Source organism: Lampetra planeri, chromosome 25 (genome assembly GCF_965212315.1).
Source record: "Lampetra planeri chromosome 25, kcLamPlan1.2.h2, whole genome shotgun sequence".
In the NCBI taxonomy this organism is placed as follows: Eukaryota; Metazoa; Chordata; class Hyperoartia; order Petromyzontiformes; family Petromyzontidae; genus Lampetra; species Lampetra planeri.
In genome coordinates this window covers 5,909,006-5,921,334 of record NC_136131.1, presented here as the reverse complement: position 1 = coordinate 5,921,334, position 12,329 = coordinate 5,909,006, and the positions used below count along the sequence as shown (strand labels likewise).

General features: G+C 50.4%; 1 protein-coding gene across 2 annotated transcripts; it reads left to right on the top strand.

Moving 5' to 3' along the window:
- The first annotated feature begins 3,802 nt into the window (after nt 1-3,802).
- On the top strand, nt 3,803-9,446 carry CDCA5 (cell division cycle associated 5). Of its 2 annotated transcripts, none has more exons than XM_078605993.1 (6): nt 3,803-4,058; nt 5,950-6,032; nt 7,023-7,082; nt 7,209-7,244; nt 7,773-8,264; nt 9,098-9,446. In XM_078605993.1, exons 1-6 carry the CDS (start codon nt 3,953-3,955, stop codon nt 9,176-9,178), a joined length of 858 nt encoding a protein of 285 aa, XP_078462119.1. In that variant the 5' UTR covers nt 3,803-3,952; the 3' UTR covers nt 9,179-9,446. The 2 variants fall into 2 exon arrangements, with proteins under 2 accessions (XP_078462119.1, XP_078462120.1); XM_078605994.1 differs by having other exon boundaries at nt 3,805-4,007.
- Nucleotides 9,447-12,329: the final 2,883 nt, after the last annotated feature.

The window sequence follows — 12,329 nt, the reverse complement described above, 5'->3', positions numbered from 1 at the left end:
CTTAGTGTGCCCCACTGTCATGTTGAGTTCGTCCCTTTAAACACGGGTTTCAAACCAAATGTCTCGGCCGTATCTCGGCTCAGCGCTCCAAGTCTATGGCAAGGACATTATGACAGAGGATTGAAGCTTTGGTGACTGCAGAAATTACTGTACTCATTGGTTCTTTCGGTAAAGTCACGTAGAAGGGAAATAAAAGAATAAAAATAAAACAATAAAATTGTCTTTCCGACAGCCCTGTTCTTCACCTGAGGACGGCCGCTTGCGTTGTGGCCGAAACGTGAGAATTTTATTTTATGTTTTATTTTTATTATTTTATGATTTCCCTTCAACGTGACTATACCGAAAGAACCAAGAAGATGAATCCCTGCAGTCACGAAAGCTTTAAATCAAAAGTCGCGTATGTAGAAATAAAATCAAATGTAACTAAATTTAATTAAAATAAATCACGACTTTTTGAACGCAACACAAGCGATCATCATCAGGAGGAAATGGGGCAAAACACAGCAGGGGGACATCAAGCACACAGAGAACGGTAAACTGCACGGAGGCAAACAACAATAAGAAGATGGGAGATGAGAACTCAACAAACCTTAGAAACAATATGATGCAAAACCAGTCGGCCAACAACAGTCAGACACGAACCTGGTTGACCACGTATTTCAAAAGACTGCTAAATTTCGTGTTCAACTTCTGGGCTGAACATACAAACGTCGACAGAGTGAACAGATACGAGAGGTACAAGGTAGCAGAGATACATCCACAGAGAAGAACACAGGGAAAGATGCTTTGAGCAGCACAGAGGGACAACCAGAGTAACAACCAGGGGCGGTTTCTTCATTAGGGCGATTGGGCGACGCACCACCAATGTCATTCAACCACAGAGTCACGCTAGCCGTCACTGTCAGCCTTGGATATAGTCCAATCAGCGTCATGTCACGTTCTGTGGAGTACCGCCTCTTTTTGGGCGATTTCACTACGGCTGAGAATCGCCCCGAGTGGCCCCATAGACTTACATTCAAAGATGTTTTTTTTCTAACGGGGGCGCTGCAATGCATTCTCTATGGCTTCCGGGAGGGCTCGCACTAACGTGCTTACGTCATCATACGTGCTAACGTCATCACACGTAAGCACGTTTCATCCAACAATATAATTTGTCGCCACCTAGTGGAATCTTTAATAAAATAAACTTGAGTGGTTTGTTTTAATAGTGAGTATATAAACAAACAAGATGTATTGTAAGAGTCACTTTATTTTTCATTAATATTAAAGAAGTGAAGTTGCCTTTACATGCTTAAGCTGTTAATTTATTCATTGCATGGGTGGACCTTATCCTTATCAATCATCCAGACATTTGCCCCCCCTGAGAGATTTTGCAGGAGCCGCCACTGGTAACAACACATCAAGAGACATACACACACGTGGAGAGGCACACACAGAAAGACGCCTGGAGGGATAACGTAAAGTCACGTATGTAGAAATAAAATAAAATGTAACTAAATAAAAATAAAACCAATGAGTACATGAGCATTATGAACCCAGGAGGCCACGGCTTAATGAGACATGCTCGAGCCTGTGACGTCACTCCACATGAGGCCCACCCTCGCGTGACGTCACTCCCCATGAGCCCCCCCCTCATTAATATTCACGAGTGGGTGAATTTTTACACGAACGCAGAGGAAGGTTGAGCAGAATTAAATAATTTATTACGCAAAGTCGCTTCGAATGTGACGTTTTTTTACAGAAAAATAAATCTACGCCGTGCTACATCCGTGCGTGACGTCACTGCAAAAGAGCCCCCCCCCCTTAATTAATATTTATGCCCGCGTGGAAATTTACACGAACGCGCAAGAATGTCGCGCACTCCACATGCCGCACCCCTCCCCTCCCCTCCCCTCATTAATAATCATGTGCGGGTGACGTCACTCCATGCCGCACCCCCCCACTCATTAATAATCATGTGTGGGTGACGTCACTTCACATGCTGCACCCCTCCCCTCACTAATAATCATGTACGGGTGACGTCACTCCACATGCTGCACCCCTCCCCTCATTAATAATCATGTGCGGGTGACGTCACTCCATGCCGCACCCCCCCTACTCATTAATAATCATGTACGGGTGACGTCACTCCAAATGGGGCAACCCCTCCCCCTTATTAATATTCATGAAGGGTGACGTCACTCCACATACCGCACCCCTCCACAATACTCATTAACGGGTGACGTCACTCCACATGCTGCACCCCTCCCCTCATTAATAATCATGAAGGGTGACGTCACTCCACATACCGCACCCCTCCGCAATAACCATTAACGGGTGACGTCACTCCACATGGGGCACCCCACCCCCCTCATTAATAATCATGAACTCAAAATTTTTTCTATTGAATATTTCAGAATTACTGCAACATACACCCGTCCTTGGTCGGGCAAAAGAAGCGAGTTTATCAAGAGTCAACTATGTGCCGGTCTCCACTCCTCGTGATCTGCAGGCAGAGCAGAGGCTTCAGTAACTCGTCGTAGACTAATAAAATAATAAAAATAAAACATAATAAAATAATTCTCACGACGTTTCGGCCACAACGCAAGCAGAATTATTTGATTATGTTTTATTTTTATTATTTTATTATTTTCCTTCTAAGTGACTTTACCGAAAGAACCAATAAGATGAATCCCTGCAGTCACGAAAGCTTTAAATCGAAATCGTCGTAGACGATTAATGTGATGGGGGTGGAGGCGACATGATGTCCTCCTCTCTCCAGCTCCCGTGAGCCGCAGAACGCCGCCGTGGCGAAAGGTAAACTACCTCGCCTGGCACGCAGGAGGTCGTCCGATCCCGACCCTGACGCCTGCTGCTGGATATTTGAAGTTGGCGCCTCTCTCCCCCGTGGTCGCGTGGATTTTTCTCCGGGTCCTCCGGTTTTTACCCTTTCACATTTAGAATTCGACATGGGTTTTAGAGTATTTGGCTGCTATACATGTCCACGTAATAAGCCAGCCACTTCGTTGAGCTGTCATTTGTGGTCAGGTCGCTTTTGAAAAAGAAATAGCTCAGTGGGCCTTAGGGGCCGTCCATAAATGACGTCACGCGATTTTGGACGATTTTTGACCCCCCCCCACCTTCGTCACACGGCGTCACAAAAAGTCAGACCCCCCCCTCAAATATGAAGTCACAAAGCTCTGCCCCCCCCAAAAATTAAACATGCTTCAAATCGCTTTAAACTATTGTCATTGTAGTGCGTATTTAATGTGGCGCTGTACTCTGATGTTGTAGGAGAAAACATTTATTAAAAAGTCTATTTAATTAAGTAGAACGTGTTATTTATTTAAAGTTGCGCATTTTGATGTGACGTCACATTTCTCAATCCACCCCTCTCGTCACACATCGTCACACATGTCTGACCACCCCCCCCCAGGTGCGTGACGTCATTTATGGACGGCCCCTTACACAGATCAATAAAAGTAGTTATTTTTTCATCTTGTTTTTTGTTGTCGATTTTTGAGTTGGACCCGGGCCCAAATTTAACAGAGCAGTCCTCGCCTATCATCATCTGTCAAGCTCATCAGCATTGGTCCACGTGAACCACGTGAACCCGACACAGCTGATGAGACACTGAACAGACGCGTGACGTCACCCCGTTGCGTGACGTCACCCATTCATCCTGTGCGTGCCGTCACTCATTCATCCTGTGCGTGACGTCACATTCCCCCGCTGCGTGACGTCATTCCTTCCCCTAGAAGAATGGCGTCATTCCTTCCCCTGGACAAATGACGTAATTCCTTCCTCTGTACGAATGACGCCTCTTCCCCGCCACGGTTACGTGACGTCACTTCCCCTCCCGCAAAATTTGAAACAACTTCCGCCTTCGTCGCCACTCGCCCGTGGCTCTTCCCGCCTTTCCTTCCCGCCCTCCTCCCGCAGCTCTCATCGCCTTCCCGCCACCTCCCCCCCCATGGCGACGAGACGGAAAGCCAAGAGCGGCGGCGCATCGGGCCCCGCGGAGTCGGGTGCGTCCCGGGGGTCTGCTCCGTGCGGCCGCCCCACGTGCACCACGGCGGGTACACGCGCGTTTCACAAAGATGGAGATCACCCCACTCCACTCCCGTCCCCTCCCCTCCTCCGCGTAGCCTGTAGCAGACTGCCAGTGCAAGTGCTGTTCGCGAGCGCTTCCGAAGGCCGACGCGGTACACGACGGGGTGGTCAGCACCACGCCCGGCCGCCTTTGTCTCTCTCATTGGCGACGTTTACTGCACACCGCGCCGAGGGTACCTCGTTCGAGGCCGAGGCGACCTAGGGGAGGCCCGGGACATGTTCGGATATAATCGTCGGTCGGGGTTGACCGTGAGCGGGGATCGAACTTGGGTAGCCGGGTTCGTGGCGCTGCGCTAATCGCTGCACCACCGCTCCCTCCGAGCGTCTAGGGGACAGACGAAAATCGCCCGGATAAAATAAACTAAATGCAGATAAATTTTGATTTAAAGATTTCGTGACTGCAGGGATTCATCTTTTTGGTTCTTTCGGTAAAGTCACGTAGAAGGGAAATAATAAAATAATACAAATAAAACAATTACATAAAATTCTCACGACGTTTAGGCCACAACACAAGCAGCCGTCCTCAGGTGAAGAACAGGGCTGTCGGAAAGACAATTTTATTTGATTATGTTTTATTTGTATTATTTCCCTTCTACGTGACTTTACCGAAAGAACTAATAAGATAAATGCAGATAAATTGTTGGCAGGGGCGCAAAACAACGCGTGTCAACAACAAGGACGTTCATTTGATGCTGATTGGTGGTGATGTTTCGTGTAAAAGTAATCGGTGGCCGAGACGAATTACAATATTTTGCAATTGAGAGCAGTCAAAAAACTTTTTACCGTGCTGATTGCTATAGGCTCGGCGTTGCTTGTTTTTAGTCATACACCGTTTAACTTAATGCATATTCAGGTTATTTGTTGATTAACTGTGACTAATCCAACCGGTAATAGGTACTGCATATTCTCAGATTAACATAATCCATTGTAATTTGAATGATGTACATTCATAGCTGTCAACCCATACGGTTTACCCGAATGCTTGTTCAGTTTTCAGGTCCACACTGCGTACAGCCGCTTCAATACGGGAAAAACAATTGTCTGTGTTTCTCCCTTGTAATGGGACTTTGTATGATTAACGTTGAGATTTATAAGGGCACGGGTTGACCAATAAGGTCTGAATTTGTAATAAAGGTAGGCACTGATAAGGGGTTGACAGGTATGTACATTGACCCCTCTCCTCTGGTCTTCGCACACGATAGGCTCACTGATGACATCACATTTACTCTTATTTAAAACCAAAACAGGAAGGCTTCACAATTCTGGCAAATCGCCTGTTGAAACTGGTTGTAATCACCAGCGAAACGTCGTAATGCAAATGTTGTGGGTTTACTCTCCAACACACCGGTGTGCTGAACGAGTAACTAGTTCAAGTTCATTTATTAGGTATAGCCCTGTGAGCCATTCGGCTCTTGAATCGGGTGCAAACGCAACAAATAAAAAACAAAAACATGAACAAGAAAGCATCTTAAAGTGAATGTGTGAATAAGTGCAAACAGAAAATCCAAGAAAAGACAGCAAAATTTGGCAGAAAAAACACCGCACACCAACGCTGTGTGCAAAAATCCCAGTGGGATGCAAATCAAACAACAACAACAACCATAAGACAACTTAGATTAAGGCCATCAGTCTTACTCCGTACTACAACAAACAAACATGGCCAAACCAGTAAACTTTTCGAAATAAAACTAATTGGCACGTTGTGTTTACATGACAAACCTTACTAATTGGCTGTGTCGGATGGTGTTTGGGTTCAGGACGCATTTATATTTACGCGATCTAACCTCCAAAAAAAATTAACCTTTACTATTGGTGGTGTGGTTTTTGATGGTTGCGCGCGTCCTTCTGCTCCCCTAGTGGATATGTCCTCGTGCTCGGATATGGACGTGAGCCGCGAGACTCGAGCCGACAGCAAGAGAAGACTCCTCCGAGCCAAGGAGGTGAGGCCTGGCTCACGGTGGGACGCAGCGGTGGCTCGCGGGCCAACCCTGCCGATGAACTCACGAGGCCGCTGGGTTTTAAACCCCCTTCTTCCATTTGCAGATTTTGAAAGCGAATGATCACGCGTCATTCATGTTGAGAGAGAGAAAATAATGGATGCAAGGGAAAATGGATGAAATGGCTCTGCAAGGCAAGAGGTGAAAAGAAAATTGATCAGTCGGTGGTTGGGGTGTGGGGGGGGAGGCATTCATACGGGACCCTCCATACGATACGCTGAAGATCGTGAGAGATGGACATCTTTTGTCTGTATATAATGTAGTATAATAAATTATAGCAACCTAACGCATCACCACATAGTATTCACGCACTCGGGTAGAGCACGGCATCGAGGCGCGAGGAGGAACCACCGCTGAGTGGGAAGGCAACACTATGTGGTAAGCTGGTGCCAACAATTGCCCAAGCTCTGCAGCCCTCTATTATATTAACGTGTTATCAGCCAGTTAGTCCGTGTTTACATTTGGGAGGAAACCGGAGCACCCAGGGAAAACCTGGAGTGCAACGCGGCAACACGATCTCGTCCGGGTGGAAAACGTGGAGTTGACATTTTTACAAGACCACCTTCTGGCAAGCTCGAGAATGGCACCTCGACGCCCACGGGAAGAGAGTCTCACAACATTTGTGTTATTCACCTACCCTTGCCTCCACAGTGCCGATTACAATATGTATGTTGAAGTTCTTTCACACTGTACGTAGCGAACTGTGCTAATCGGAAGTGCGGGGGAAGGACAACAAACTAAACACAAAGCCGTTCTAAATAAATTAGTTTTTAATCTAGATTTAAAAGTACATAGCTTCAGTGGACGCCTGCATAGCCAGCACCACCACCCGACTGTAGACATCAACCCTTGGTTCATCCTGTGTCACTATAGTTTTGTGTCACTGTGCAGCAAAGTGTCACTACGATGGTGTGCCACTTGTGTGCATTGCAGGCAGAAGCAGCAGCTGTCCCATCTCCGGCCCCGAAGAAGTTTGCTCCCAGGAAGACGATGGTGAGCGGAGGTCGCGCAAAACTCGGGCCCCACTGATATCACTGAGAACAAAGCGCGTGTGAAAATCACTGCAATTGGGCCTTGGCCGTTTTATTAAAATGTACTTTTCCTTGTGTTGCCCTGCAGGCCAGCGACCTCATCAAGGACTCAAAATCTCACAAGGTGAGCGCTGCGCGTCCACCCCTGCGTCTGTGACTACGGCAATGAGAATCCGTCTTGATTGTCATTTTTCTACCCAAAATTGTATCCCGATTTTGCTATTGATGTCCTAGCACGAGACAAAATCCATTTGGAAATCTAATATAGCAATGCGAGTGTTCCTCTTGGGCAACGCCCCATGGCAGCACATATCACAGAGCTACCCCTTCGAGTGACCTCTGGTACATAATGAGTAGGAGGCATCCCTTACCACTGCATTTGAGAGCGAGGTTTGTTGTATGAAAAGCGAATCGATATTTAAGTCAGAGTTGAAATGCATCCAAATTAAAATCAAATAGAATGTTATGCATTAATAGGTGACCAGGCTGAGACCATCAACTCGATACCTTTGAGGATCCAGGATCTCCGCAATGTAGGTTCAGTGCTGTGACCTCTGAGCCACCCTGCCACTTCTGCTTGGCTTGCCCTTGACAATCCCAGCCTGCAGCTGTGGTGCGAGCTGAAAGGTTCTGCCGCTGTGTCGTCCCGCAGACCTTGGACCCGTACGACGGTGACTCGGAGAACACCTCGAGCCAGTCTGACTGCCCCCTGTCGCCCAAGCGACGCAGCGTGCGGCTTGGCGCCATGGAGACCCGCGTCCTGTCGCCACTGAGCACCGGCGGGGTCAAGGCACCGGCGGCGACCACCCCGATGTCCCAGCGCGTGCGCCGCTCGTACACCCGCCTTCGCCCGGAGCCCGAGTCCCCGTCGCGCCGGGCCTCGCACACGTCCACCCCCACCGAGGGCTTCGTGTCCCAGCGGCCCTCCCTCTTCGGCTTTGAGAGCCTCCTGACCTCGGCGCCCATGGAGGACGTGTCCCCCTTGCGGTTGGTGCCCCAGGAGACCTTGCAGCATCTCTCCGCCGCGCTGGACCAGACCTCGTTGGAGCAGGCGTCGCCCGGCAAGCGCAAGCAGTGTTTGCCAGGCATCGAGCTCGGCGACGATAAGGCACGGCGGAAACGGTGCAAGATCGTCAAAATTGGGGTGAGTGGCTCCGCGCCGGCGCCCGTCGGTGCGTAACTTCGCGCAGCGGCGCGCTGCTCACACGCGGCAGGCAGGCGCCACCCCCATCCGAAGGCCCCACATGCACGCCACGTGACCACCGCGGCGCACTTGCAACACCCTCAAGCTTCTAATCTAGAACCCTCAACCTGCTCTAGACAAGAGCCGAGTGTGTGGCCATAGAATCGTTTAGGTCACCAGCTCAGAGTTAATAAATGTGGCCGTCCCAACAGACGCCTGAAGTTGGTAATCGTTGGGACTCGTCAGTACAGAACAGTCATGTTCACTACTGCCCTGTCCCTCTGAGAGCCTCATACATGGAGAGGTCCCACCTCCACACTGTGGGGATGCCCATTGCCACTCACCAATTTGTTTCGAGCCCACACATTATTTTATGCTGTGATGGGTTTTCTAATTGTTTTCTAAACGAGTTGCATTTGATTTGTATCCATTTGCTAATTTTGATTTAGGTTTTTTATTCAACTTAGGTGTGAGCTGATACAATAATCGTTGGCGCGTCATTAAATGGTTGTACGCCGTCACGACAATTAATCTGCTTGGCTGTGTCGGGTGGTGGAGGGTTCCTCTCGACACAAACTTTTGCCAGATCATTACGTGGCCTCACCACAAATCAATTATGAATCGTAATATTGGAATACGCAAACCTGTGTGTTAAGGTGAAACCTACGTATTGGGTGGATGTCCTATTATTGTGCTCTCAATGCCTGCTGTGGCATCGGGTGGCTGAGTGGAAGTGGCGCACGAGCTCTGAGCTGCGATGTCTGGCCGCTGACTCCAGTCCTCGTGTGTTTCAGGTGCGGGAGTTTGAGAAGCTGGCGGCACAGATGAATGCCGAGTTTGATGAAGCAGAGAAGTTTGAACTCATTATGGAATAACTAACGATGTTGCACGCTTCAAAACCAAACTGCGTGCGCCTCGGCCTGTATGTATAAAGAATACTCTTCACCTCAACGTGTTGCCATTTTCTGGTATTTTGTTACGAACCTCCGGTTGCCTCTTTTGTATTTTAATTTTCTCAGCTCGCGTAGCTCCTTGGTAAAGCTGCTCAGCACCCTTGCTTGAACTGTGACGTAGTGGTCTGTAGCGTGTACCGTCCGCGCGTTGGCGTATCGCCACCTGTCAATAAAACTCCCTTTTGACTCACGACGCATTGCTGCCGCTCTCTGCCGGGGTCTGGTTGCCATCACCTTCGCGGTTGTGATTCTGCACGCGGCTCAGCCGATGTCACGCGTGCCGGGCCAGTCACGCCAAGCCAGTGCACCGATCCCTTAAGGTTTTGTCTCTCAGAGACGCGCGGCTGTGTCGGATGGGTGGGGGGGGGGGGGCGCGCGTCGTGGCGAGGGGGGGGGGGGTCTCCTTCATTCCTGCGTGCCGGGCCCCGCGCCGCACCAACAGATGTCGGCGCTGGCACGCCGGCCCTCCACCACGCACCTCCACGTCTCCGTCCGCTAATTATATCCCGCGCACGCGAGCGCTCGCTTTAAAATTGTCTGCGCATTCTGTTGGCTTGTACTTGTCCATCTTCATTTGATAGCTCGGCTCACGGTTATTTGTGGTGTTTTTACATAGTGTTCCCTTATGAGGAGGTGCAGCCACCGTTGATTGTTCGCCGCGCCGTAATAATAGGCCGTGTAAATATAACCGCAAAAGAAAGTTGGCACGGCTTCGCCTCATTGTGTTAATTCCATCCGATTGAGCGAGTGGTGTCTTTCCAGGCGGCAATCAATCACGCCGATGATCGGCGCACTGTCAACGCCGACACGGCGGCGCGGGCCCCCCACGTTGGTGCCCCCCACCACAACACGCACAAAGCTGCACGCGCACACCTCCACACAGATATCACTTAAGGACACTACAAATACATAGATCCCCCGTAAAGCCTTCACACTCGGGGCAATAGCCGTTAGCGAGCACCTATGAAGGCCGGCACTGCACACGAGAGGGGGTGGGTGGCCAGAACACCTTTGTTACCCCACTGGCAATGCTTACGCATCACATGAGGTACTCATTTATGGCTGAGTCCACCTAGGGGAGGCCCAGGACCAGTTCAGATATTCGTCGCTTGTGTTGGACTAAGCACTGCGCCACCGCACTACGCACGCACACACCCACCATCTCCCGTGCTCACACCTCGGGGTATGCACTGCTAGCAGGTACAAAGATATTGATCTGTGGAGGCTGCATAGGTTATTGGGGCAAGTGGTGTTAGGGGGAGCACCTATCAAGGCTGGAGGTACAACACGAGGTATTGGGTGGACAACGCAACTTACTTTGTTTCTCCAGTGCTGATATTTACATATCACACGGAACTCGTATGAAGCCGAGTTGAATTTGGGGCAACCTGGCACCAGTTCAGATGTCACTCCAATAATTAATGTGTCACATGGTCACACACAGCCACACTGCATGCGTATACTGGGACGTGCACACAATGCAGCGCGGACACGTACACACTGGCATGTACATAAGCTGAGACGCACACGCACCCTGGGTGCACACGCACAGCCCGCATACATGCACACAGTCTGCACACGTACGCACTCACTGGGATACACACGCACACACTGCACATGCACACAGTCTGCATACGTGCGCACTCACTGGGATTCACACGCACACACTGCACATGCACACAGTCTGCATACGTGCGCACTCACTGGGATACACACGCACACACTGCACATGCACACAGTCTGCACACGTGCGCACTCACTGGGATACACACGCACACACTGCACATGCACACAGTCTGCACACGTGCACACTCACTGGGATACACACGCACACACTGCACATGCACACAATCTGCATACGAGCACACTCGCTGGGATACACACGCAATAATAATAGTTCAATTTGTAACGCGCGCAAATTTGCAGACGTAGTGGCCGCAACTCAGAGGCGCGGAGCCAAGCTCAGAGTCGCTCAAAAGCATGATTGTAGAGGTGAGTTTTTAAGTCTCTCTTGAAGGAGGCGATACACACGCACACACTGCACATGCACACATTCTGCACACACGGGCGCAGGCACCGACACACGCCCCGCACACGCACTGCGACGCGCGCGCCGTGACACGGAGATGCTTGTGCTCGCAGACGCCGCGAGCATTGCGAGCGGAGCGGGCCGCTCCCTTCTGGCGCCGCTCCAGATGTGTAGACGGGGGGCCTGGTGCTCGTCACGGGGCCGTCCGAGACGGCGGCTCGCGTTACTGCGCGAGCCGAGGTACCGCCGCTCGCCCCGCGTTCGCCGCTTCATTCACGCCGCATATCTCGCGGACGCCGGCTCGGAGGGCGCGGAACGCTCGGTTAGTTTTTGTGTTGTGGAGCGTGACTAAACGCCGCGATGAACGGCTCCCTCCTGCATCGCTGCGTGTTTCACGGGGGCTGTTTTGGGCAGGTGGTGACGGCAGATTTGGCCGTGGACCCGGCGGTGAGAGGAATCTGCAGGAGACCCGCGTGCCCGTGCCACCTGTCGCTTCGCTAATCCGGGCGTGGCTAGGGGGGTGGGCGGTGGGACGTCAGGGGGAGCAGGGTGATGGGGGGCTGCCCACGTCTCATTTGTGCGCTGCTGCCACGTTGGGTGCGGCACGCACGCTCTAGGAATTATTACTACGGTATTATTCAAGGTTATTATTACAGCTAATGTACTAATATGCTTGTTTACCCTGGGAAGCGTCGCTGGGTCTCAAGACACTTGTTCAGGAGGGTCCAGCCAAGTTTTTGCAGTACAGGCGATGGTTGCTACGTGTTAATTTTCCATGTCATTTTTCAAAGTTTGCACATTTGGACAGCGACGCAGGCACATCATGGCCTACGAATGGTGTCACTGGATCTTTAACGTCCGCTGGCGAAGCCGACGATGCGTGGTATGTTACGGTTAATACACAACAGTATTAACCAGGTTTGGCTGCCACCCAGACCTGTTTACTCATATTCTTGTACAGGGAAATTTTGTTTTCAGGTTCATACGGCGTACAGCCGTTTCAGTATGGGGGAAAAAAAATCTATTGTTTTTTCTCCCTTGTGA